Source organism: Kryptolebias marmoratus, linkage group LG2 (assembly GCF_001649575.2).
Source record: "Kryptolebias marmoratus isolate JLee-2015 linkage group LG2, ASM164957v2, whole genome shotgun sequence".
Classification (NCBI taxonomy): domain Eukaryota; kingdom Metazoa; phylum Chordata; class Actinopteri; order Cyprinodontiformes; family Rivulidae; genus Kryptolebias; species Kryptolebias marmoratus.
Genome location: NC_051431.1, coordinates 2,917,305 through 2,944,489, shown reverse-complemented (window position 1 = coordinate 2,944,489; position 27,185 = coordinate 2,917,305). Strand labels below are relative to the sequence as shown.

Genomic DNA, 27,185 nt, shown 5'->3' with positions numbered 1-27,185 from the left:
CAACATAAATAAACAACAAAAACAAGTGACACTAACAACATAAAGAAACAACTCAAACAACATAAATAAACAACATAAACAACACAACATAAATAAACAACTCAAACAAGCAACATAAACATCACAAAAGGCAACAAACAACACAACAGACAGCATAAATAATTAACATAAACAGCACAACAAACAACATTAATAAACGATTCAAACAAGAGACACAGACAACATAAACAACAAACAACACAAACATACAACATCAGTCCTGTGATGCCTGACAGTCCCGTAGAGCTGCCTGTGGTGACGTCAGCAACAGGTCCCCCGCCCCCTCCCCTCGCGGACGCCTCGTGCCCGCCTGCTGCTCTCCATCTCTCTCCACAGCCTGCGCGCGTGTGGCAGCCACGGAGCTGAGAGGCTGAGCTGCTGCTGCTGCCGCGCGAGACCGCTCACTGCGGGACACGGCGCGTGACTCAGACCGGTGCCTGCTGTCAAACCAACGGTCAAAACCCGACGAGAGACACGGAGAGGACAGAGAGACGGAGAGAGAGGACACAGAGAGACGGACAGAGAGGACACAGAGAGACAGAGAGAGACAGAGAGGACGGAGAGTCAAACCGACAAACTGTCTGTTTAGGTAAGAAAATGTCCGACACGCTGATTTATTTACTGTTTGACTGAACGAATTAAATCCAGTCATCGTTCAGGGGACTAAAAACAGCCTGTTTGGCATCGTCTGTGGTTAATATCGTTGCTCTCCTCAGAAAAAAAACGTTTAAATTTAGAAATTAAAAGCGTTTCAGCAGCTCATAATTAATCCGTCATGTCTGAAAGCTTCACCGACTGACATCAAATCTGATAGTTTGTCATTTTTTATCCTCCTGGTGGTGGGAATAAAACAACCAGGAACTGTTACAAAATGTGATTAATTTGACAATTAGACTTTATTTTGTGGAGCCACAGGATACACAAACACGCAGATCCCATTTTCAGGTCATTTTTTTATACATAACAGTAAACTTATCTCTCTATCTGCAGCTTTTGTGGACTTTAACCTTTTTGGATCAGTTTATTACGTGGCAGGCTGCTTGTTCTTGGCATTACGCTGCTTTTATTGTCAAAATGTACATCATTGCTGCTCAGAGGCAAATGTTCAGAGGTTTAATGTTTTAGTTTATTGCTTTCATATTAGTGAGTCATCCAGAAATCAGTAGTTTTATGAGTTTTATGTATTTTGGGGCAACATCTTGAACATTTTCTTGTTAGTTTTGCTGCAAAAGGCAAGCCATAATGTACAGTAATTACCTGTGTGTCTGTGTGCCGTGTTAGCGAAATATCTCATGAACCAGTGGACCTGTTTTAATGAAACTGTAATCACTGGAGGTGCGTTAACTGGCCACCCTTTTGGTCTTTGCAAACACAGAAATGGCTGTACCTGGTCAGCTGTACAGATAAATACCAAAAAACTGCAGTGGTAGTAGCTGAGAGTCATCTGCAACATCGGTTAGAAGGTTTTGCATGATCGAGCGTAATGTTATTTTAAAGGTTTGACTTGAAGAAAAAGATAAAAATTTGTAATTTTTCGAGCTAAAATGAGCTTAGTGTAAAGCTCTGAATGGCAGCGGGTGATATGCATTCCTTCAAGGACTGTTAAATCTTTAATTTTTAGCACCCTTAAGTGATCATTTTCTGAGTTTTTATTTAAACAAACTGCAATTTCAGCCCTGTCACATAAGCTGTCCCCATTTTATTTACACTCAACAACAAAAACTACTGAAGATAACAAAGTTTAACAGACATAAAGTAGTTATTTCCTCCAACAAGATGATTCCTTAAAACGTTACGAGACGATGTCTCTGCATGGTGACAAAAAAAAACACTGATAAAAACAGGACAAATGGGGGGGGGGAGTGGAAGCTTAAAGGGTAAATTAAATAAAATATCAGAATAAGAGTTTTCATGTTTTCTTTTAGTTAAACACCATCATAAACCCCTCCAGGAGTCCATTTCTCTGATTTCAAACGACTTGTTTTTAGAGTTTCTGTGGGCTGATTGTGGGCAGAATTACCTCCTTGGTTGGTGGCGTAAATGGAGGCGGGGCCAGCTGTGGCAGCCCGCTGTAGGACGCTGAGGAGGTTGCTGTCGCAGCAGCAGAAGAAGAAGAAAAAGGTTTAGGTAGCAAAAGATTGATACCCTTTCTTAAAAATTTTTGTTTTGGAGTCATACTGTCGGGAACTAGAGCCCCACGTTTCACCAGAGGAACCCCCGAGGTTTATGATGATGTCACACAGTCTGCGAGGAGTTTCCCATCCGGTCAGCGGGAAGAGGCCGGCGTCGGTCAGACAGTGGGAGGTGGTCGGTGCTGGTTGGACAGTGGGAGGCGGCTGGTGCCTGTCTGCCAGGCGGTGGTTCTTCTGTTTGTATCTCAGGTTCCCCTCTTCAGAACGTTAACGGCAGTTAGACTCTGGGTTGTAATTTCCACCAGCAGCTAAACAAACCACATCCATCAAACCTTCTGGTCCTTCAGGAGCTCAAGAACGACTCAGCTGCTGGAGGTTTGGGTCGGTTCCCCCCACACTGTCAGGATTTACTGTTTCCTGTCTCGTTGGCGTTCCTGTTTGGCTCTCGATGCGTCACACTTCAGAGTGATCAAAGAAAACGCTGAAGAATCCCTAGTAATTTTATCAATCTTTTATGACTTTCTTTTGATTTATGTTAGCTTCAAAACTTTTCATTTCCCCTTTAAAAATGTATTTAGGCCAAACGATGGATATCTATAGGTCATGTCTATAAGAAGCAACAAAACAGTTGATTAAACACTGAGTTCTGTTCTGCTGAATGACAGAATCTCTGGTAAATTTGAATTATCAGCTGGATCTTTGGACTGAACTGAAGTTTTGCTTTGTGCCGTACCCTCTGATGAGCTGTCTGCAGCGAGTAACTCTGTCTGACTTAAACACTTTTTAATGAATCGTCTCGATGGGTATTGCTTTGGGAAACTGCCTTCAAACAGAGCTGAAAGATCAGGTTTCTGCCTTTAATTTGGAGCAGGTTAACCCTCCTACTGAATTGGAAAAGATGACACAAAAATACCAACTATTTGACTCTCATGAATCATTCATATAACCTAACAGTTTATTTTCGACTCCTCTGAGAATCGATTTATTACAACAATGCGGTGAACTATTTTGAATTTCTGCGGAACATAATTGGTTTTATCACTGTGAATGAATTTTCCCTCAGGGCGAGAGCCCAGTTCAGCTGCAAAAGTAATTAAATCGTTTTTTTTCTTTTCATTCAGGTCGTTCGGTGGCTGTGATGATGGCACCGAATTAAAAAGCCGTTTGATGAATAAATAAATAAAATAAATAGGTTGTTGTCTTTATTTTACACAACCTTGTACGAGTGTGTACTCTCTCTGTTATGGTTGTTTGAAATGCGACAGCCTGTTCTTTAAAACCTAAAAAGGTAAATACATCACTCTGATACCTGACACTGTCCTAAAGTGAAGCATAATTCAGGGTTTGTTTTTTTTTATTTGTCTTGTCATCTTTTTACTTTAAATGCGTAGCCTTTTATGTCAACAGGAATTGTCTTTAAACATCCTTTAGGGGGATATTTGACAGCTTTTTATGTTGAAACTCAAACAAGGTTGTAAAAAATGTGAATTCTGTGCTTTTAGGTTAAAATACGACTTATAGATAACTAGTTACATACAATGCATAATATTAACTGTTTCTAATAGTTGTAACTATATCATAGTAATGATATTTTTTCAAATATTTAGGTTAGGATGACAGTAAACACAAATATATTTTAATAAAATTGTGTGAGTGGTTCCATATGAGGGCATTAAAGTAATTTTAATGTTAGACAGTGAACTGTTGTGTGGCTTAAAAGTCAGGAATGCTACTTGTCTATAATGTTATGAACAGCTTGTGCTTTTATAAATTTTTTTGGTGGTGTTTTCCTCGAAGAACAGCAGTGTAATAAAGCGTGACTCCAGCACAGGCCTGGTTTTAGTTGTTGTTGGTGTTGATGTGTCGCTGGGAGCTTGGGTGTGTTTGAACAATGAGGGTGAACAGTAGCTGGCCTGAATACAGAGAGCTGCATTGTTTCATGTGTTCAGTCTTTTCTGCTCATCTTCCTATACGTCCAGTATCATTCTTCTGTTGGCATGCCTTACAGATCCCAACATCTTTACCCAACATAGCCCTCCCGCACAGGAGGGTTATGTTACGTCTTTCTGGTGGTGGCATGTCAGTTTTTAACAAATATTTTGTACGTTTTGTATGTTGGGATTTCAAGAAACTATCCATTTTGGTTGACAGCCTCTGTATGAATGAGTGAAAACTGCTACAACCTATTTCTACAGGAATAAATGCCCTAAATAAAGTGTAAAATTGAAGCAAAGAAAAGGCTTGTTTGAATGATGCAACCACAGAGATGTATTATAACTAGAGACAGAACCGGAAGACGGAAGTTGAAACCACTAAGGTCAAGCTCCCCCTAGCGGCCTGCTGCTGCAGATGTTTTAAGTCCCGCCCTTCCATGTAAACAAATGGGATGTTTTCCTGAGTAAAAATAAAGATGAAATGTTTCTTCTGCTCTTTGTTTGCTGTCAAACTGTGGAGGCTGGAGGTGAGAGCTGTTGCTGACGCCATTGTTCTGTTCGTTTCACTTAAAGGAATGCTTTGCCTTTAAATATGATCTGAATGATTCATCGATGAAGAATGATTCATGTCTTCATCAAGAAGGATTTTAGAAACAGCAAGTTTTCCACAGCTCTGGGAAATGGTTGTGATTTTTAGTTTGTTGTAAAGCGGTAATGATTGGTTTCTGATGGCTGTAATGAATCTCAGCGCTGCCTCATTATAACATCAATCACTGTCCTCATATTTAGAAACACATTTTTCATGACATCTTTAATATATAACACCAAATTTAGCCTCCTCTGGGTGAGGAGCTAATGGAAAAACATGTTTTGGTCTTAATTTTTCCTCCTTTTGCCCCCTCTGAGCGCCTGTATGATTGCCTGTGCGCTCATTAGAGACAACCAAAGTTTGAGAAATGCACTCTATTTTTACATCAGGCGCTTGGAGGCTTCTTTAAGTGTGCCACTGCGCCTCTCACATCTCCACCTGTTGTGTTTCTGACCCACTTTGGGTCCAGGACAAAAACTGTAAGAGGACAAGCTCCACAATCAGGATCCGGATGATGATGACTTTGGGAAACACTTGAGTTTGTAGCTGAAATGTATTAATTCAGTTATATTTCTGACTGCAAGGTGAAGTAAGACATCAACAATAATTTATTTAGAGGTTTATTTTTCTGAACCCCCCCCCCAAAAAAGAAAAAAAAAAAAAAAAAATATTTAGGTCTTTATGTTTTGACACTTTCACTTCCTGAAAAAGTTTGGATGTCAAGGTTTCAAATTTGGAAAATTATTTTATTTTTAGTTTACTTTTATTTCACATGACACGTTCTTTAATATGTGTACACATTAAAGGTTTTTGTTATTTTTGAACTTTAAGGAGGATCAACATCCTTCTTTTAAGTGTCATGCAGGTTTGGATGAAATCCTTATTTTGCTACCTTTAAGGCAGGGGTGTCAAACTCAGTTACACAAGAAGGCCAATTAGTCAGGAACTAACCTCCTACTGGCTTCCTGTCAGGTAATAAAATACTTGTTTGCTTTTAATTAACACAAGAACTTCATATTTAGGTATCTTTTAATGAGAGAAGATGTTTCTGCCCATGTCTGCGTGTGTTTGTCTGCCCTGTTAGCGAAAAATCTCATGAACCGGTGGATAGATTATAATGAAGCTCCCAGAAAGAAATCATTGGATGCACGTCTTTCTATCTTTTCAACCCAGTTCAAGATGGTCGCTGGAAACACAAAAATGGTTATAACCCGGACGGTTTTAAAGGTATTGGGCTGAAATTTGTGGTAGCAGCTGAGAGTCATCCTTAACACATGCTCTGAAAGCTACATATTTTAGGAGATCACATAGCGCGTCACCCAGAACTTCTCATCCTAAGATGATCTTCGTATAAACTCTGGCATGAAAGGCGAGGGGTGACAGGCATTCCTCTTTTAATTTCTCTTTCACCTCCTATATGTCCTAACACCCGTTTCACCACCTATCATTTTGATATTTTCTTTTCAACAGTCCCATAGAGCGTTCCTTTGCAGACTGATTGATTTTCACACAGATTCCATCACAGTGGACCTCCACTGACTGCGCTGGACAAAGTTCTCTTTGTCCCAACCTTTCAAATATGAGTTTTCTTTTTGTCTGGTGAACAGCAGCTTTTAATGACGGCTTCAAATTGTTGTTTTTCTTTTTCTTCACATTTTCACACTGCCGTTTCTCCAGCCTTCCCCTTTCGTCACTCCATCTGGTTCTTTCTCCGTTACCCCCCACCCTCCCGTCCCCTCATCCTTTTCACAGCAGTAATAATAACAGATCTGATGTCATCGTTGCCATGGCAGCTTTCTGAAAATGGGGCTGTTTGAAGTGTGCAGTGGCCAGATTCACAGGGAGGAAGACGAAAATGTGCTGAATACAAACGTGTGATTAGAACAAATGTTCTACAAACTATGGTTGGTTTCAGTATGCTAGATTTGTAGATTTAGCTCAAACTGTTTGCTTGGAAAACTAACAAATAATATGGAAGTTTCGTAAGGTTGTAGCTTCAGTGCTGGCACCATTTTCCTTCTGTTTGTCGTTGTGTTTCTGGATTTAATAGGCTTTTTTATTTTCGCATTAAAAAGCTGATTTCATAAACTGTTTGGTAACTTTTTGGCAACTGAAGAGAATGAAGGATTAACCCTATTGCAAAGCCGTTTTACTGTTAAATGATTTACTGATAAAAAACTATAATTACTAAACAACTGTTGTTGTTGAATTGTTGAAGAAGAAAACAGCCTGAATTCTTCTGATGGGGTCAGAAACGTTACGATTTCAGGTAGTTTGTTTCATTTTTCTGAAGTTGGAGTCGGGATGTTCTTCAGGTTGATGGAAAGGAACATGGAAAATGTTGTGTTTATGGAACATGATGCCATTTTGGTATTAGAAACTGTAATTTTCTCTTTTCTTCAGCACTTTACTAAGCCTAATAGAAGCTGTCCAGGAAAAAAGAAACCAAATTCTGCTTACATTTGAACTGCGTTTTTGTTAAAAGGATATAAAAATATCCAAGTTGCTTTTGTAAAGTTATTAAAGGTGGTATCTTACTGGACTTCAACTAGTTGGAGTTTGTGAGGGAGTCTCCAAAATGTCTGAAAACGTTTGCAGGGGTTCTCAGTTTCCTCGCTTGAGTTGCAGATGCTCGCTGTCGTATTACCAGAGCCATCATGAGTGTCTTTAATCCTCGTCTGTATTTTAACTCCTGTTCTCTGACAGAAATAGGCAACGACGAAATAATGTGCAACAATTTTGCAAGCTGCGCACACAAAAACAAGCCGTGACTTTTTAAAACTGGCCTCACGGCTGGCTGGTCACTTGTTCACAAACAAACACTCAGCATTCAGTGAGACTGCAGCTGAAAATTTATCTGTTTTTACAAAAAATAAACTTTGAGTCACCAGCGGGTCTTCAGCAACCTCAGCCCAGCAGGATGCTACCTTTAAGAGCCGTCTTGTGTCTATGTTCATGTTAAGCTGATTCTCGTTTCTTGTCTCTAGGTGAAGACAGAGGAGTCAAACAGCCCCACGTTATCCTTCACCCTCCCTCTCCGTCTCTGTGATGCCGGGCCGTGGGTGAGTCTATGCCCGTGACCAGACTGAAGCTGGGGAAGTTAAAGGTGGTGCGGCGGCAGCTGCTGCAAAGGTACGGGAACACAAACGCCGCCATCCCCAGCAGGCATTCATGGCGATCACATGAAACGACGCTAACGTTGGAGAGATGCTGACAGAATATTGACTGAGGTGTAAACTGCTGAAGTGAAGATGTAAGGTGGAGTTTTAGTCTGTCATGATGTCATTGGAGACAATATTACTGGAAGTGGATGTTGTTTAATGTCAGGGTTTTTTTAAAGGAAGTATTCTGTGATTATTTTTACTACATCAGGAAATTAGACAACCTGTCAGACAGTTTACATTTCGGTTTGTGACGAGCTGTAGCATCATAGAACCTAATAAAATACCATTTCAACTGTCTAAAATAAAAACAAAAACATACAACCACTCATTGTCCTCAACAGAAGAATGACTTACTGCTTCTTTCCGTACTAAAACAATCTGAATGCATTGTTAAATGTGTCATTTCTTTGTATTTATTGTAAGAACTGGTAACAACAATGTGTTTTTTATTGAAACATTTTAATAAAACACTCAATTGTTTTTTATTTAAGCTGAATCAAGCATCAAAGCTGAAGATTCATGATGAATGCTTTAATTCTTTTATACGTTTGAACAAAATAATTAAATTTGAATATGATTCAGAGTCACAGAATCATATTCAAATTTAGTAATAATAAAATCAGAGTTTAAGTTATGTATAAATGTTGTTGACCTGACAAAACAACTGGGGTTGAATTAAATATTTTGGTGTGTTAGTAGCTCTGTAGAGCTTTGTTTTTTAACCTTTTTTGAATCTGTAGAGGTCATTCTAAAGTTTTTATTTTTAAAGTTTGCTTTTTACTACTCTGAAAGTTATTCTGTAACAAACTAGTTTTAATGTTTTGGGACATTTTCTAACAAAAAGATTTATTAACATTACAATGTAGTGATTATTTTAGTGATCTAATTCAAATTCAATTCTAGCGTTAACTAATGTTAATGAACTCAGTTTGATTCTGATGTTTTATCTTTAAATGCTCAGTAATAAAAGATTCATTAATTGTGTCCTGTGAGGTATTCTAAAATTAAAAATAGAATATTAATTAAAGAGAAAAACAGAAGGATAGATTTATAGTTTGGTTGATTTTATGTCTTTGGTTTTTAAGTTCTAACATCTGAAGGCCTTCAGGGAGGAGTGATACACTTCAGCAGACTTAATTTGCCTAACCTAACCTGCCCATTTTCTTCTGGTAAAAAAGGAAAAAAATATTAATCTAGGGGTGAAATAATATTTAGGCTTATAAAAAATAAGTCCTAATGTTTAAGCTGTTGATCCTTTTTGGTCAAAAAGCACCTTAAGAATCTATTTCTGTTGTTTATTTCAGCAGTTTGTCACTAATCTCTGCTCCAAATGTTTCTTTCTTTTCAGTTTTGTTATTGCATAACTTTTGGTTTAGCTCTCCTGGTTTTCTGAGCGCTTCGTTAAGCTGACGTTTGCCTCCGTCTTTGGCTGTTTCAGGTATGAACACCAGCCCTTTGTCTCCTGCCTGGCTGGTCTCTATGGCTGCCAGTGGAGACGGTACCAGAGAGCGAAGGCTCAGCCGGGGGAGTGCTGCTGCAGCAAGGTAAACATCCAGACACAGCAGCGTCTGTAAACAGTCTGAGCTCAGCCGGCCTGCTGATCGTGCAGCGAGTATCGATTCCCCAGCCTGCTGACTCCGACGCCTACTAACAGCTTTTTCTATGAAAGAATATCAGCCTTTAGATGCATGTTGTCAGCTTTTATCAAAACTCGTACTGACATATGCACAATATAATCTGCTACAGACTTGCTGCGTACCTGCCAGGTGCTGTCAGAGTAACTCCTTCAGTTATGATTAGATTAACAGCAAAAACTGAGTCTATGCAAAGTTTATGCAAAGTTTGCAATAAAAACATTATTTGATCAAAATAAAAAATCCCCTCTGTATGTTTCAGGTGGAGTGTGGCAGTTTTGGCCTCCTGATCCTCACCTTCTTCCTGAGTTTTGTTTTTCTTTATTTCTGGAGTGAAGCCCAGAACGACTACAATGACTTTGACTGGTGGGTCTGATGCATCACAAGCTAACGTTCACGCTGGCACACACACACACACACACACATGATTTTTGAGCCTTTCATAGAGTAACTTAAAAAAAGAAATGCACTTATTTAGCTCACAGAACCTCCATAAAGTAGTATCTCATTAGGCGGAAGACTCAAAATCATAAGAAAATAGGAATATTTTCAGTTGGAGTCTCGCAGAATTTTAAATGTTTGCAAACAAGCCACCAACGTGTCTGTTTTTTTTTTAGAGGTCAGGTTTTAAAAATCCTGACCTACTTTTGTGTGCACAGTTTGCAGCCACCCCCATGTTTTCGATTTAATCTGCTGGAGGACAGTTTAGAAATGACAATAGGCAGATCGTAAGCAAGTTTTTAAATAATTATTATTTACCTTTGGTGTGGTTTTTAGACCTACACATTGGACGGGCTGTAGCCTCAGATGTTTCTGTCAAAATACAGCTCTAGAAATGACTGAAACTCAGTGAAGAAGAGTTTGAGACGCCCATGATAACATTTGACTATTTTAATTTAATTCAGTCAACTGTGAAGCGTCGGTAACTTACATGAGAACCACCACAAACATCTGAAGACGTCTTGGAGACTCTTGGATGCCGTTCACAAACTAGTCACCAACAGTATGAGAAACAAGGCTTCAGTAATACTTTACAGACTTCAAACATTTCTAGAAAATTTTTTTTTCAAGTAAAACCTACTTTTTTACCATCTCTGACACTCTTAGATGCCAAACTTGTCTAACCTGTACTTTTTTTTTTTTACTTCTTTGACTTAAATAGATTTATGAAGGTAAAACCTCATCATTGAGGCATCATTCACAAACTGTTCTTCATCATTTATCTGTCCAGGTTTAACTTTGGGACTCTTGGTTTCTGGTTTCCCTGGTCTCTGGTCCTGCTGGTCGTTGCTGCTGCTCTCTTCACGTACATCGCCCTGTTACTGGTGAGCACGCCCATAAAATATCAGCTTTTCTGTTTCATTCAAAATAATGAGAATTAAAGCTTATGTTTTGTAAATTCAGAGGGCTAGTTGTAATATTTTCTGTTTGGTAATTATTAGGTCGGGTTCCTGGAGGGGCTGGGAAAATATTTTTTGTTTGTAACCAGAGACATCCAGTAGCAGAATGCTGCTCTCAGCCTGACTGGATACTATTTGACTGTTTTATTTTTTTTTTTTTAAGATTGCATCTTATGAAACACATTTAAAGCACTTGTTTTATAAGATGCAGTTCATATTATCCCTTTGGCCTTCCAGCAGTGCGTGACATTTATAGAAGGGTTCTGGTCTGCTCGGCTGAGGTGCCAGATATTATGCAAGACTTATTATATAATACACAAATGTGCCCAGATGAAGTCATTAAGATTTCTGCTTCAACAGTTCACTCAGGAATCACGTGGCAGGTTTGACAATAATGTCTGCTGGAAGGATTTATTTAAAAATGCACAAAGGTTTTAACTGTTTGAACTAAACTGTTCTTTAATTAAAACAATCTGGGGTTAAATAACAAACATGTTAACAATAAAGTTGCTCTTTAGGTTAATAAATATCAGCGCACTAATATAATTTTTGTTAAATTAACTGTATTAGATACACTTGTTTAGTTATTATTTTCATCAGATTTCATGTTTAAGGGTATTAAAGTGTGCTGTATGGGAAGAAAGGTTTAGGAATGACAGGTTTTATGCTCTTTGTAGAAGCTCAGATATAACTGAAAGTGTCTCTATTTTTCTGCACCTAACTGTGTTGAAACACTGCCCAGGTGCTGGCAGTGTGTCTGCTGTCTGAGGGTCAGAGGTTGTACCTTCACTGGAGCCACAAGGTACATACACAGACACCATAAACCGAGTAATTAGGGTCTTTACTTTACAGTAATTGAGTTGTGATGAAGTGTTGTTCCTCTCCCTCTTGTGTTCGTGTCAGACTGGCATCGTGGTGACCCTGGTGTTTTCTGTCACCGCCACCGCCATCCTATCTGACCTCTGGAGCAAAGAATGGAAAACACTCCTCCTCTCCCTGCAGGTTGGCCAAAGCCAAAACCAAAACACAGCACAATACAAACTTAGTTGTGTTAGATTTTGTGTTATTTAAATATTTGGTTACAGTTTTGTCTCTTTAACTTCAGGTGACGGCACCTTTCCTCCACTTGGCTGCCGTCTCTCTCATGGCAATCCTCTCCTGGCCGATCGCTTTGCACTTTTTCCGCATGAACAAGAAAGGTAAGCAGCCAGACAACAGCAAGAGTGAGGTGGGCTTCAGATTTAAGCTCTTACATCAGTCTGTAAGGAGCTGAAACAAAACATGGTGTTAATTTCATCATAGCAAACTCTAAAACAACAATGAAATCTGAATAATTAATGGTTGAAAATGTTTCATTTTTGGCAGTTTTTGAAGGACAGAAACAAGCAGAAGGTTCAGTCGCTAGAGGGATTTTACATAAAGCTTTTCTGAATTCAAACTCTTTACATTATCACGTTTTTTATTCTACAATAATACTTTTTTTATTACGTCTTCTGTTGCGCTCTCTTTTCTTTTCGTTTCTTTTTTCCTGTCGTGCTTTGTGTCTGACTTCCTCTGCTCTGAATGGCGTTGACCTGCAGGTCTCTCCGTCTCTCATCTCGTCTCCATGGGGATGGTTCCTTGTTACCATGGTGACTCAGCAGCCAGTGATGCTGAGTCATATCAAGTGTTTCTCTTAAGAAACCGCAGAGTGTAATTATATAGCTTGTTCCAGGTGTTCTGTGTGGATGTAAACACTGATAAACAGAAGAAACGAATACAAATAAAAAATGAGTCGTGTCGTGGAAGTTAAATTCGATGTGACTCTGTTTAACATAAATATAATTTATACTTATTAATATCACTTTAATGCTTTTTGGAGGTTATCCAATCAGGAGTCAGACCACTCAGCTTCTGGTTTGTCTTATTTTTAAAACACTTCAACTCACAAAAAGCACATTTGGATATTTCCATCATAGCAGAGCAGCACCTTTCTCCTTCTTTTAATTCTGTATTTACTGGAGAGATGGAAAATCGGCATGTATGCTGGTAAACCTGAACTATAAACTCTTTATATGAAAACTGTTGAACCTAAAACTGCAATTATTTCCAGACTGGTTCAGATCTTGGCACAATTTTTAAAAATTTGATTTTCTTTTCTTAAATCAAATTTAATGAAGCAATATATTCCTCTTTTGGTGTTCTAGATAGGAACCAACTGCTTTTCTGTTTTTTAACCTTAAAATTAATACAATTAATACAATGTGCAGCATAAGGAACACGTTGATCTGCTTCTGAAACTAACGCCTGTTTACTGATATTAATTCCTTCAGTGTTCAGACGTGTTTCTGTTTGTTTTGTTCGGTTGTTCAGTGCGTCAGGTTGCAGTTCTGGGTCTGTTCCTGTCCTTTCTGTTCTCGCTCTACCTGGTTCCTCTGGGGATGTACTCGCCCTGCATTAAAGAAGCGGGAACTCTCGGACCTGCTCCACATCTCATTGGGCACAGAGGAGCTCCAATGGTGAGGCTGCAAAATTAGGTTTTCAGACAGTTCACAGCTGTGGACGCAGTAAATACACACTGAATGGATTTTTGTTGGTGATTTAGTTTTTGTCGTTTTTTGTAGCTCGCTCCAGAAAATACTGTGATGTCGTTTGAAAAGGCCGTTGAAGCTGGAGGAGAAGGGCTGGAGACCGATGTCACCATAAGGTATTATTGTTTTATAAACTGGATTGATGGTTTTTGTCGCTGACTATCATTCAGGAGGTTAGCGACACATCAGGTCAAAAAATAAAAATATGAACGAGCTTTTAAACTTTTCTTATATTGCTCTGAACGGGCCAGATTCATTTTACAGTTATTACATTAGCCAAACTCACAGTAAAGGAGAAAAATGCATCAATAATCCACCGAAGTGAAATCACCATCCATGACTGGTGCTCCCGGTGAAAGACTCAACCTGTTTCCTTGCTGCTGAAGTCACAGATCAGATGTTTGCGTGCCACTCTCTGTGATCAGCTGATTACCGCCATGCTAATCCACTTAGCCCCCAGCTCTCCCTTTAGCACACAGCTCTGGGTTCAGCACAGTATTTCACAGCCTGAAAACTCGGGGATTAGCGGCCTTGCATGACTCTGCGTTTGTAGGTCAGTTTAATCTTATACTGCAGGTGACCTGTGTGGGTTATGTAGTTATGTGAGTAGCAGCTTGGCTGTTCTGTGGGATGATTTGTGTATTTTAGAGCACCTAAGTGATGTTTATGTGAGTTTATTAGAGCCAGATGTAGTTTAACTCCTGCTGTTTTGATATGCATGCAAAGCTTTATGGAGCAAAAATGTTTACTGATTCATTTATTTATTTTTTCCTCATCCTCTCGCTGGACTCCTCATGTTGTCACTCATTTAATGTTTCCATCCCTGTGTGCAGTTACGACGGCATTCCCTTCCTGATGCATGACTCAACTCTGAAGAGGACCACCAACGTAGCCGAGGTTTTCCCCAATCGGACGCACCTCGACGCCTCCATGTTTACTTGGGCTGAATTACAGCAGCTGAATGCTGGGAAATGGTTCTTATCGGTGCGACCAACAAACACCCACCCACCACAACACACACAGAGAGAAACATTTCTCCTTAATTAGTGTTAAATCAGGAATTTATGACATAAAAACTTCATTTTAAGGAACAGAATTTTATGTTCTTCTAAGATTATGCTGATAATCAAAGTGAAACAAATAAATGTGAATATAACTACCTAAATCTGACAGTATAATAAACACTAATATTGATTTATCTTTTATTATTTTCAGACTTTATGCTTTTACTGACAAAGCTCAGGCAGCTTTAAAGTTTCAAGACAGAAAACTTTTTTTTTTAAAATAATAAATATAAGGACAAGGTCAGTAACTTGTAGCTAAAGCTAAGGAATAGATCTCCTAAACTGTCATTATATTTATGTTTTTATTTTCTTCAGAAGCTGGGATAGAAAAGGTTTTTTGGTTTAGAACCAAAATAAACCCATTCTATCACAAATTTGAGATTACTATTGTGAAACAAAGCATGTTACTTACTGTGAATCTCCTTGAATGAGAAAACATCCTTATTTTCATGGCTGCTGCCCTCTCACTTGTCGGTTATAGAGAGATCCGTTTGGTACTGTATCGGTCCTGCCTGAGGCGGATCGCTCCAAGGCCCAGAACCAGTCCATCCCTTCGTTGGCCCAGTTCCTGGAGGTTGCAGCTCGAAGCGGGAAACTGGTGCTGTTTGACCTACGCAGGCCACCGTACGGACATCCATACAGTCAGTCGTACATCAACACCACTCTGCAGGTTGTGCAGGATTACATCAACTCCTCACAGGTACTTTCCAAACTAAGAACAGTTAGGTTGAGAGTTATATTAGTTTATTTTGTTTTTCTGTTTGGACTTGGATGATAATCAGTGACACTGTTAAATAATGATGAACTAAGAACAATCATAGCTTTGATTTTATCATATTCACCCAGTTTTATGCATTTCAACCGTGATAATAGCCTGATTCTTGGGTTTTATTCATTCTGTAGGTGCTGTGGCTGCCATCTGAAGATAGGGATCTGGTCCACGCTGCAGATCCAGAGCTGCAGCAGACGTCTGGACAAAAAGCCTCCATTCAGGAGCTGATGGACGATCACATCACAAGGCTGAATTTACACTACAGCAAAATGTCACAGCAGCAGATCAGGTACGCAGTCACTCATCAGTGAAGTAAATTGCTTTAGGATGACTGATTAAGTGGTGGCACAGCGGTGCGCTTGGTTAGAGCTGTCGACTCACAACAGGAAGTCTACGGGTTCAAAACTCAGCTGCAGCCTTTGTGTGGAATTTGCATGTTTTTTTTCAGGTACAAACATGACTGTTAGGTTCACTGGAAATACCAAATTGTTTTTAGATGTGAGTGTGTGCATGGTTGTTTGTCTCTAACAACCTTCTCACTCAGTGACCGCTGGAAATAGGCTTTATGTAATCGCTTCCATTCACCTTTTAAAAACAGATCCTTTTATATGTTCTTTGAGAAAAGTGTCATTTAACTCTGAACCTTTGAAACTGTCGCTCGTGTCTAACTGTGCTTGTGTTTATGTAACCTGTGATACAAATGGCCGTCACATCCCCAGTAAATCCATTGTGTCGTTTGTCGAAAAACCTCTGAGAGCCGAGTGGAGAAAGGAGAGGGAGCTAAAGGGCAAGTGGGCGACACTCAGGGACACATGAGAAAAAAATAGTCAAAATGTTGTACAGTTAGTGGAAAAGGAGCGATTAGGAGGAGGAACAGATGCACGAGAATCTGAACAAGAGAAACGAGTGGGAGGTACTCGAACATAAACACAAGCTTTGGGAGAACAACCTGGGAAAAGATAAAAAAATGGTGAAAGATAGTTCACTGACTCCCACCAAGTGACAGTTTTAACATCAATCTTCTGAATCTGTTGTCACTTGTTGGTATTGATTAATTTTCTGTGTATCTTATCAGAACCTGAACTCTACAGTTTTGATTCTGATGCTTTTTTACATACATCAGAGATGTCTTGTTGTGTGGATCATATTGTTAGTGTGTAGTAACAGCTTGCACGTGTGAATAAAACAGCAGTGACAATTTATTCTACCATATATCGTAAACTCAGTTTTCTTGACGCTGATAAAACCCAAGGAAATCTATAAGACAGACATTCATATTCATTATATAAATATGTACAAACCGTTCTGCACAAATGTAACATTAGTGGTGAGATAAGTGAAATACAGTTTACAAAGTGATAATGTTCAGTAACATACAAGTTTACAGAGATAAACACACACATTTATAGATCCTGTGACAGGAAGAAAGGTTTACAGAGCTGTAACTGATCTCAGGTCTGCAGGAAAAACGTGTCTGAGGGAGCAGGACCACCGGACCTGAACAGACCCTGAACAGAGCCTCACTAGACCCTGAACAGACTCTCATCTGTACCTGAACCGACGCTCATCAGTACCTGAACCGACGCTCATCAGTACCTGAACCGACGCTTATCAGTACCTGAACAGACCCTCATCAGATTATTTCTGATTCTGGGAACAGTGAGAAGTTCTGCACATAATGAAACCCCAGAGCAGGTTATAAGTTCTGTGGGGCTGAACTATTAGGTGCTTGTGAATTATTAAAAAGAATTTAAAATTTGAAAGTAGCAATAATTTAAGTTTGAGAATAATATTTTCCTTTGCCGATCCAGACCACACCTACCAGAAAGGATTAGATGGAGACATGGGGTGGGTCTCTGAGTTGTTCAGCTGGAGTTAGGGGTGGTTTTCTGAGTGAAATGGACAAGCCTGGAGCCTCTGAGATTTGACTAAAATTAGAGATAAAGAAGGAAGGTGTGAGGATTCAACACATCAGGGGTTTTTGTACTGTTGTGCAGGGTGTTTTAGGCATGGTCTTTTCCCCAAAATTCAATTATTACACAATTCCCCTAATTTCAAACTACTTCCTGCTGGATCACAATCTAATTTTTCAGAGGTTCAGTAGTTTTGGGGATTATTTTGTTTATTGCCAACTTGCAGGTTTACTTTTATGATGCATCTTATTGAATAGAAAATTCTATTAGGTTACTTTAGTGTGTGGTTTCTTTTAGGAAAATAATTTAGCTTTTATTTGTTTATTAGTTTTATCGAGAGCACCAATTGTTGTCTACGTTTCGGAGGTGTAGAGACCAAGTAACAGCAGAGGCTCTTTGATATGGTCTCACTGGATTTTTTGATTTTCTCCTCTGTGTGCAGTAAATACCAGTCAGTGAACATCACCACTAACCTGTATGTGATCAGCCAGCCGTGGCTTTATACTCTGTCTTGGTGCGCCGGAGCGCAGTCTGTCACCACCAACTCCATCCACATTCTGTCCAACATCAACAAGCCACTCTTCCTCATGGTGAGCAGATTCAAGATTTCTACTCTGTTATCAGACTTTATGGCTCCTTTTGTCCAAGGTTCATCACTTTTTCTGTTTATTCTTTATACAATCTGCTGTTGGACTGAATGTTTTGTCAGCTCATCTGCCTCATCACCTAAAGGATTGTATTTGCAGCATTCCTGTGTCATATATCATGTTTAATACCAGGAGTTAATGTTCTAGTTGGAAATAAAAAGCGCTCCTGTGCTGCTCATTATGTAAAGCTTTGAATGTTCCAGTACAAACACTTTAATTTCCATGTTAGACTGTTCTCACTCCGCTGTGACTTTGTGTGGGAGGGTAGATCGTTCTGGATCAGGCTCAAAATGTTTTCAACAGGTAACGTGGGTGTCTGAAAATTATACCCTTCGCTTGCATAACTCAGCGTGTCGCCACCTACTCATCCGGTGGATTTTAATCACTCCTTTTTATTATTAAATGGAATACCAGTATTTGCGTTCATACTTTCTCGTCTCTGACCAAACAAGTCTGGTTATTTATTAGGATTTTAGAAACATTCAACACTTTGTTTTTCTGTTTTCCAGACTCCAGAGGAATATAGTCTGATGTGGATCGTCACTGATTTCGTGTCGGCCTTCCTCATCTTTGCAATTTTCATTTTCCATTGGTAAGACACACACAAACATAATTATCTTTCTCAGTTAATTAAAATGTTGATGTAAGGTTTAAGCCCTGCACAGCTGAGTGAAAGTGGTTTTATACATAAGATGTTACTGAAATGTGAAATGAGACGTCGCTTTGTGAAAACAAACATCCTTTGATTCACATGAAGCTGGAGTATACACAACATGACGAGACATGATGTTACAGGTGGTTTGAGAACTGATGTTTCTTATAATTGATATTTACTGGGCTTTAAATGTAAAGAAAATTTGAAAAGATTGATAATAAAATGCTTCTCTTCGCCACAAAGAAATGGGCATCCTAGGAATTTTTTCCACATCTGTTCTGTTTGATTTTCGTCAGCGCTCACCTGGACCCCTCACATGTACAGACCCTCACATCAAAGCTGTTTCAGCGCCTCATATGTCAGCCTTGAAGCACTTTGGCGAACACAGAAACAACCCGGTTGTGCTCTGCTTCTCTGATCTGGTCCTCTGCTGTGTGTGTGTGTCAGGTGGAGAGAGAGGGGCCTTCCCTTCTGGTCCGGCAGCATTCAGACTCATGAGAACGGACCGTACAGCAAATTCAGAACAGGTACGAGAACATGCAACTTCTACCTTTTGCACAGTACTGTTTCCCCACTGGTGCAATTTGTTCAGTTAGGATTAGAGTCTAGAAAAGAGCAGCTGGTGTCCTTAAAGGCCGCGGCTGCATCTTCTTCGATTCAGTTCGGTTCTTTTTTAATCATTCCTTACTTCTGCATGCTGTGATCCCCTGCTTTGTGTTGTCTTGTCGTGTGTGTCAGACTCCTCAGAGGTCATCTGTGTTTGCTGGAACCCTCTGCACTCTGACCCCCCTGCAGCACCAAATGTCAGCCTCTCCTTGGTGTTCGACCCATGACTCTTTGCATGCCATGTCGTCCCTTCAGGAACATTGTACGATCTACTCTGTTTGTGCAAGTTTCTGTTTCATGTTCTACACTCTTCTCTGTCTGCATCCTTTAAAGAAATTTATAACTATACAACAAAAAGTATAAACTTTGATTGGGCAACATAGGTTGAGTTTTTTGGTTTGTTTTTTCTGTACATAAACTGCTCTATTTGGGATTTTATCATTGAGATCTTTACCTGTGTGGAACCAAGACGCAGTTACACACCTGCAGGTTTATGTTCACATCTCTGCAGGGAGACTTGTTTGCTGTTACAGCAAACAAACACGAGACACAGTTACAGTCAGAATTATTGTCCAAAAGAATCCAGACACTAAAAATGTTAGTCATAAAATCTAAGTGGTGCTTGAAAAACAAGACCTCCTGCTCGTTGGTTCATTTCTGCACGCCTTCAGTTTCTGAAACAGCAGAAAATAGGCTGCTTGATACGTTTAGCAACTCATCAGACTATAAAGACCTAACAATCACCTCACTTTATGTAATGAGGCTCAGCTAAAGATATGTTTCAGAAACGAAAGCAGAGCTCAAATATTTAAAAAAAAAAACAGCTTATACAGTATTATACATACTGCATGTACTTGTATTGTTTGTAACTTTGGTGAAAACTTGAAATGAGCTTCATGAACCTGTTTGTAGATCGGCACAGTGTTAATAGATCATACGTAGACCTGGCCGTTTGGTGCCCTTTCTGAAATGGGATGACCCAACTAAGTAGCTCTGACTCCACGGGTAGATTTAGTTCATGCAGAGTTACCCTTCCGGGTAATTATACTGGCTTAAAAAAAACTGGAAATAACACAGAAAAACTTGATGAACTCCTGTAGAGTCGTGGATGTAGGAACACGGATTGTTCCAAGCAGAACAAATAATTCAGTACGTGTTTCTCTGCATTTTAATTCACTAAAAAGCCTTATTAAAGCTGTTGGCCTTAGCATTTATAGATTTATTACAACTCTTTATGACCTGTTCTTATCGTCTTACTTCTCCCTTACCTCAGATTTTCTCTCCTCTACCTTCGCCTCCTTATTACCCACGATGCTCTTTGATATCTGAGTTCACAGACTCTAAACTGATCGTCTTCATCCTCTGATTGCAGAGATGAGCGACGTGTGGTCCATCTCCAGCGTCAACGTTCGGCCCGACCTCCGGAGCGCCCCCAGTTCACCCAGCACCCCTCACCTGCCCACCATCACAGAGGAGTGACGGCAAGGGGAGGCGGGCAGGAGCGAAGGCAAGAAAGATGCAAACAAATTACAAGAAATGATCAAAAGAACAGCAGTTTCCAGATGTTAGATATCAGAATTGATAGGAAAAGTGATTAAATCCAGAGCGTCTTTTTCTAACCATTAGCTAAAGTAGAAAAGAGGCGGGAATACAGACGTAGAAGTTAAAGATGGGAGTTTTTCTGGGAGAAAAAGACCTGCGTGACTGAACTGCTGACCCGATGAGTTATGTCATCAGGATGGAGCAGAAAGACTGGGCTGAAACACCACCCAACCACCACCCATCCCATTACAACACTTATCAGACTGTAACGTCCCGATCATTCAGCAGCACCGGCTGAGGTGAAGACAGGAGCTCTGCTTTACTGACGCCACGTCCTGAAAACCAAACGTTTGTAAAGGAGGAACGCTGAAGTTTTCTCATTATGACAGCAGGAAAAGCAGAGCAGGAGACATCTGGACATCTACAGTATAATATTTTATGCATAAGCTCTAGTTTTTATTGTCAGTCGTGTGGATGCATGAGGTTAGACTTAAAACCACGTCTTAAAGGAGACCTCTTATGCTTTTCCCGTTTCGCTCTAAAGACTAGTCTGGGTTTAAAACTTTATCTTTTTGCTTTTAGAACAAGCTAAAGTCAGCCAGCTGCAGATTTCTTTCACAGCTTGCCCTCAAAGCTGACTCAGTCTTCTGCGTGAAGACTAAAAGTAAAGATGCCAGAATTTTAGACGAAAATCATTTATGTTGAGAAATGACAGAGCTGTAGCCGTTTCAGTCAAACCTGGGAAAATAAAAATAAATGATCTCACCAGATGTAACACTCAGAGTATGACTCTCAGCGACTACCACACCACATTTTAGCTCAGTGTCTTGCGCTTGGGAACTTTAATCTGCTGTGGCGGCCATCTTGAATTGGATTGTACATCAGTTGTAGACGTACGTCGACTGATGTTCAAAGTTTCATTAAAGTCTGTCCACAAGTTCATGAGATATTTTGCTAACAGGCTGGAGACACATTTTAAACATCAGATTAGTTGATGCATTTGTGTAGTCTCATTAAACTCAAGCAGTTAAAAGAAAAATTAAACAAATTTTGTGAAATAAACAAGTTATTTGAATAATAACTGGAGCATTTCCTTTGTAATCTGTGCCGGTGCAGATGAGAGACGCTTCTCTTTTTTAATTTCAGGAGATAAAACGCTGGATTTGAGTTGACATTTTTAATCTTGAGTAAAAAGCGTGACATCAGACTGCCTAACCGGAGGGAGGACGGGCTTAAAGAGGTCCTCTGAAGGAAGAGGAGTATTTTATTATTATTTTATTCGGCCGAGCTGGGAGCGAGCGTAACTGGTCTCCTTTAAGCTGTTCTCCGTGTTTGTGAGTTTCTGACAGAACGAATGTAAACCCGAGACTTGAGAGGATTTCTGAGTCTGTTTGGACTAACGTGAATGTATCAGTAAGTGACGCCACGCTGCTCAGGAGCACGAGGATTGTTTAGGACGGAGGCGAGGTTTTGTTTTTACTGTAAAATTGTGCCAATTTTAGAAGCAGCTGCTCTGATATTATTTTGAGGATCCATATCTAACAGCCTTTATGTTTAAATATAGTCACACAGTACTTCCTGAAAACATTCAGTTTGTGCTGTTGTCCTGATTTTTAACTTTAAATTTATTTTAGATCTGAAACCCAAAGTGTAAGTGCCAGATTTCTGCACCGTTTGAGACGAAGCTGCAGTAAGTGCCATTAAAAGCCATCTACAAATGATCTAAACCCATTTATTCACTCTTCACAGTAAACAGATGAAAACTCTATCAGTGGTTGATGATGAATCTCAGATCAGAGGTTCCTGCGTTTTCTTGCTGTTTTACTCTTCAGGTCTCGTTTAGAACAAGTCTGTAGGTGGGAAATATTTGTCTGCAGTCAGAAGTTTCTGTAATTTTCTTTTTAGGGCAACACGGGGACCTCTGAATGAGAAGTGAAGCTAGAAATTAAATCAATAATCTCGTAAACCTCTTAGCAAATGCAACCTAGCTAATGTTCTGCAACGTAACGTCATTTGAATTTGTGCTTAGCTGTACTATATTTGTGTTCCTGTTGAGAATAGCTGCTCTTTTTGGTAGGCTAAGCATTTAAGCTACAGTTCTGACTGCACAGCTGTATTTATTCTATTGAATATGATGTTTTTCACCATAAGACCGTTCATTTTTAGCGAGCGAGTCTGGTGTCAATGCAGCCCTGCATTGGTTTTTGATTTTTTTTTCCTGCAGAGATGCTTTGCATTTTGAGCCTTGCATGTGTTGGATTTCTCCAACTTTTGTTTTCTAGAAGCTTTTTTTGAAGTTGTGCCGTAGGCAACGGTTTTTTTACTGAACCGGACGGTTCTGTCTGACGTCAGGAAACATTTCTGAGCAAACAGCTAAAAACTCTGTGGCGCTTTTCCAGCTCCGTGTCTTCAGTATCGCCTGCGTAAGCCACCACTTCTTCAGGAATTCTTTAAGATTCGTCACACAACATTAAAGTTGTTTTTTTTTTTGATAAATATCTGGTGGGCAGCACAGATTTTATTTTGTTTACCAGAAACTCAACCCAGCAGATGTTTGACCTCAGACTCTGTTTGTGCTGCTGAATCTAAAGCGAAGAGACAAACATTCAGTCCGTTTTTTGTTTTGTTTTGGTTCTGAAATGTTTCCACATGCAAGTGACCTTTGCATGCTGATCTGCATGTTATTTTATGAAAGCTGATGCAAGCAACTGAAACAAACAGACGGTGAATATTCTTTAAAGGAAAACAAAAATAAACCCTTGTTAAACCCGAAGGTAACAAACATTTATGAAACCAGATCCACATCAGATCATTTTGTAACGTGTCTCACTGCTTTTTAATGTTTACTCTCAGCTGCCTTCACTCAGTCCTGTTTATCAGAATTATTTGATAATATAATATTTTTCACCGTTCTGACAACGCTAAATGTCTTTCCAATAAAAACACAAAATTAAGACTCCTTCATCCGACACTTATTGGACCCGAGGCGCCTTTTTTCCCCACCTCGGTGTCCTGTGTGAACCAGCCGAGGTGAAGTTAATCCGTTGTTGTTATGTTGATGGTGGAGGTAGTCACAGAGTTGAGTTTGCGAGTAGGTGCTGGTTCTGTGATGTGGCTTCATGTTGTGGAGCTGCGATTCTTCTACCTACACCATCATCTAAACCAGATGTGGGCATCAAGGCCGGTGAGAGTCTGCTGAATTGACCAAATATGTTATTATAACATAGAACGTGAATATATGGTTCTTGATAATGGCCGATGATTTGTTGCGCCGCTCTAACGCGTCACAGGATCAGTGTAAAAACCCAGAGGTAACCTGAGACCTGAGTCTTTATCCACTTTGAATCCAGCTCAAGTCCTTCTGATTTTCTGAGCCTGCCGTCGTCGGTGAGACACGTTTCCTTCGTTGCCTGAATGTTTCCAACGACGCACCGTAACTCAGTTCATTTCACAGAAAATCTGAGGTTTCTGGCCATAAATTTACTCCTGAAGTTCTTCACGTCAGGCTTGTGTTTGTGTCTGTTCAACTTTTTAAAGTGTGTCCAAACCATGTTGTCTGGATTAGAAAAGAGGAACTAGAAAAATGAGTCGATGAAATAATATTCTGTTTGTTCGGATCTCTGTGTTGTACCAAAACAGATTTTTTTATTCCACAAAATCTTTGTTTTTCATGTTTTCTTTTTTACTGTTAATTTTCTGAATTCAGATGCTCCTTTTCATCTGTTAATAAATTACTGTAGAAAAAATTTGTCCTGTTTTTATTGACTTAAATTTCAAATACTGTGCAGATTGTTCTTAATAGAAATAAGTTTCATGTCCATGAATTGTCACAATTTACAAACATTAACGTTAAATATATTTAGAATTTTTTTATGCCGGACGAATCACATGAGTTGTGTTTAATGTTCTGTATAAAAAAGTGACAGCTCACAACAAACCTGGTTTACAGTTTTACTTTTCTCAAAGAAACGAACAGAATCAGTTGGCACAGTTTAAACTTTGTTTGTGTTCATTAAACTTCAGGTTAACACACACACAAAACACTGAAATTAAAAGAAAAAGACCAGAGTTCAGACAATAACAAAGTTAGTTACAAATAAAAATCACAAAACAGTAGTTCATGAGCTGAGGTCTGAGGCTTTAATTATTTGTATTAATTAGTTCAGGTACTCTGGGTTATGGTGAAGCAGGAGTTCAGGATCAGTCTCTAGTTTTATTTATCTAAATGTGATTTTAACCTAATCTTTGCCTCCCATGTGAGATTTGAGATGATTGTAAAGTGTTTTACTCTCCTCAGGTTGTGACTCTAACGCCTCACAGTTTTAAAAACTGAAATGAGGAACTCTTTGATGACGAGATCACAAGTCTGTGAAGTAATTTATATCAGGACTTGTGGCTGAAACAGAAAGTTTTATGTAAATTCTTCTTTTAACATCTAAACGTCAGGAGAGTGAAAACAAATCTGCGTCCACTCTGTTTATCCACCATGGATTCAGACAAAAAACGATTTAAAAGGAAGAAAAACAGCAATAAACGACACCAGGAAGTCTTCTGAGCTGATTTGTTGATTTAAAACCAAAGTTACACAGATGGAAAGCAGAAATAATTAACATGAGTTTAAGTTTAGGAGAAATCAGCTGCTTCTCAAAGGATTCTGGGTAATAAATTCTCCACAGACTTCAGATATCATCACTAAACAGAACTAGTTTAGGTAACTCGTAACCAAAAAGTTAGATATAAGGTAAAAACTCATCTAGAGACAAATCAATGATCTGTTAAAGAATTTAAACAAAAAGAAATCCGTACGGTTTGAGCTGAAGGCCAAAAATATGTTGGTTTTCTTTTACTTTTCTAAATCCACGTCAGCAAAAAACATGCAATAAAAATCCCAGAACTGTAAATATTTCTGTGAGAACATTAAACTTTTTGACTGAGAACATTTTAAGATTCATATAACTAAAAATAAATAATAAAAAACCCATCAGATCTGATATTAAGGTTCCTGCAGGGACTCGTTTTATTTAATATTCACGTTTTACTGGTTTCTTTATCATGTTGGCATTAAAGATGTTAAAAAAAAGAGTAATTCTAAATTCTTAAATTACTGTTGTTCTGTATTTTCCAGCCATTGGTTTGTAATAAAACTTCCTGATTTTATGCAAAAGCAGCGTTTTATTAAACCAATACCTTTATTTCATTTTTCTTCAGGCTTTGTCAGAATTACCACAGTGAAAAAAAGCCCCTGTTCGATTTTTATTCTGGGTTGGAGGTTTTGTTTGCACATAAAGTTGGTGTTTATTCAGGTTTAGATTCGGCTCATCTTAATGTGTGGGTTTGAAGCTCGAAGTTGAGATTATTTGTCGGCTGACGTTAGTTTGTCCTTAATCAGCTGATTTTATTAGGATTAACCTTAATATTCAGCCAGGAAACACGACATTATGGTGGCAGGCGTTATAAAATGGATGGAGCTGAGTGACAAACNGGGGGGGGGGGATCAGAGGTAGTCATCCTCACTGGACGGCTCGTCTTCCTCGTAGCTGTACAGGTAACAGTTACTGGGCCCTTCGCCGGGGTCGTCGCTGCTCGCAGACGAGCCCCCTCCGGTGAGACTCGACCCCGCCGAACTAGCAGAAGGACTGCGGCTCATCCGCCACAGTTGGTGGGAGAAGCTCCGCCCCCAGCTGCAGTGCTGACCAATGGGACGCAGGAGGCGGATGAGCTCGACGGCCTCCTGCCAGTAAGAAGTTCACTTGCCCTGGCCCCGCCCACTCCGCTGCTTGTTCATGTTGGTCAGCATCTGACTGATGTAGGAGGTCAAAAGGTCGTCCATCTTGTAGCCCTGCAGGTATAAAAACACACACACACACTATTAGACATGTAAAATCTTCTGTTTAATTATCAGATTCAGCAGCTGGAAGTGTTTCAGAATTGTACGCAACCATTTCATATTTTCAAAATAAAACTCTGGGTTTGTTTCTGGTCAAAAGTTTAATAAATATTATAGAATCTGGTGATGATTGTAAAGATTGCTGTTTAATAAAACAGACAACAATATATGGAATTTTATTTAAAGCTTTCACTCTCATATTGATGGTTAATGTGATTCAGCCGAGTGTTTTGTTTACGTTGAGTGCGTACCCGTACTTCAGACTTACACGTCAGTAATCTTTAAAACTACTGGAGTAAACTCTGTCAAACTTAACTGTTTGATTTAATTCAGGAGAATCTTTTTAATGTTTGATTTCACTTTGCAAAAAGTACCTTTAATATAAAAAAATTAAAGAGGAATTAAAGATAGGTGACAGATTTTATTTAGATTTTTATTTATTTGAATTTAATTTTGTGTTGATTTGTTTTGATAATAAATTCTGAAGAGTTGATGTGGTTCTAATTAAATGCGGTCCAGTTGATGCTTCCTGTAAAATACAGATTAATCCTCCAGCTTTGTTGAGATCTGAAAAATTAAAGGGTAAGAAAAAGATCTAAATATTACTTATTATCCCCATAAGAAGCTCTGATTTCTC

The 27,185-nt window shown here is 39.2% G+C and overlaps 2 protein-coding genes across 4 annotated transcripts in view; one reads left to right on the top strand and one right to left on the bottom strand.

The window, feature by feature from the left end:
* Window positions 1-139: 139 nt before the first annotated feature.
* On the top strand, window positions 140-24,400 carry gdpd4a (glycerophosphodiester phosphodiesterase domain containing 4a). 2 transcript variants are annotated; one of them, XM_017438006.3, is made up of 18 exons: window positions 140-628; window positions 7,682-7,826; window positions 9,297-9,402; window positions 9,755-9,858; window positions 10,724-10,817; window positions 11,635-11,694; window positions 11,796-11,894; window positions 11,998-12,091; window positions 13,245-13,390; window positions 13,496-13,578; window positions 14,296-14,446; window positions 15,008-15,226; window positions 15,430-15,587; window positions 17,654-17,801; window positions 18,368-18,450; window positions 18,961-19,040; window positions 19,252-19,381; window positions 20,492-24,400. In XM_017438006.3, the coding sequence occupies exons 2-17, from the start codon at window positions 7,765-7,767 to the stop codon at window positions 19,344-19,346; spliced, it is 1,782 nt and encodes a 593-aa protein (XP_017293495.1). In that variant the 5' UTR covers window positions 140-628; window positions 7,682-7,764; the 3' UTR covers window positions 19,347-19,381; window positions 20,492-24,400. The 2 variants fall into 2 exon arrangements, with proteins under 2 accessions (XP_017293495.1, XP_017293494.1); XM_017438005.3 differs by lacking the exon at window positions 19,252-19,381 and having other exon boundaries at window positions 143-628.
* A 198-nt stretch (window positions 24,401-24,598) lies between these two features.
* The window catches only part of myo7aa (myosin VIIAa), a 36,359-nt gene continuing 33,772 nt past the window's right edge, over window positions 24,599-27,185 (bottom strand). For both annotated transcript variants that reach the window (XM_017438007.2, XM_037981610.1), the window contains one exon: window positions 24,599-26,500. In XM_017438007.2, coding sequence (XP_017293496.1) covers window positions 26,408-26,500 — 93 coding nt within the window. In that variant the 3' untranslated portion in view covers window positions 24,599-26,407. The remainder of the gene's footprint in view (window positions 26,501-27,185) is intronic.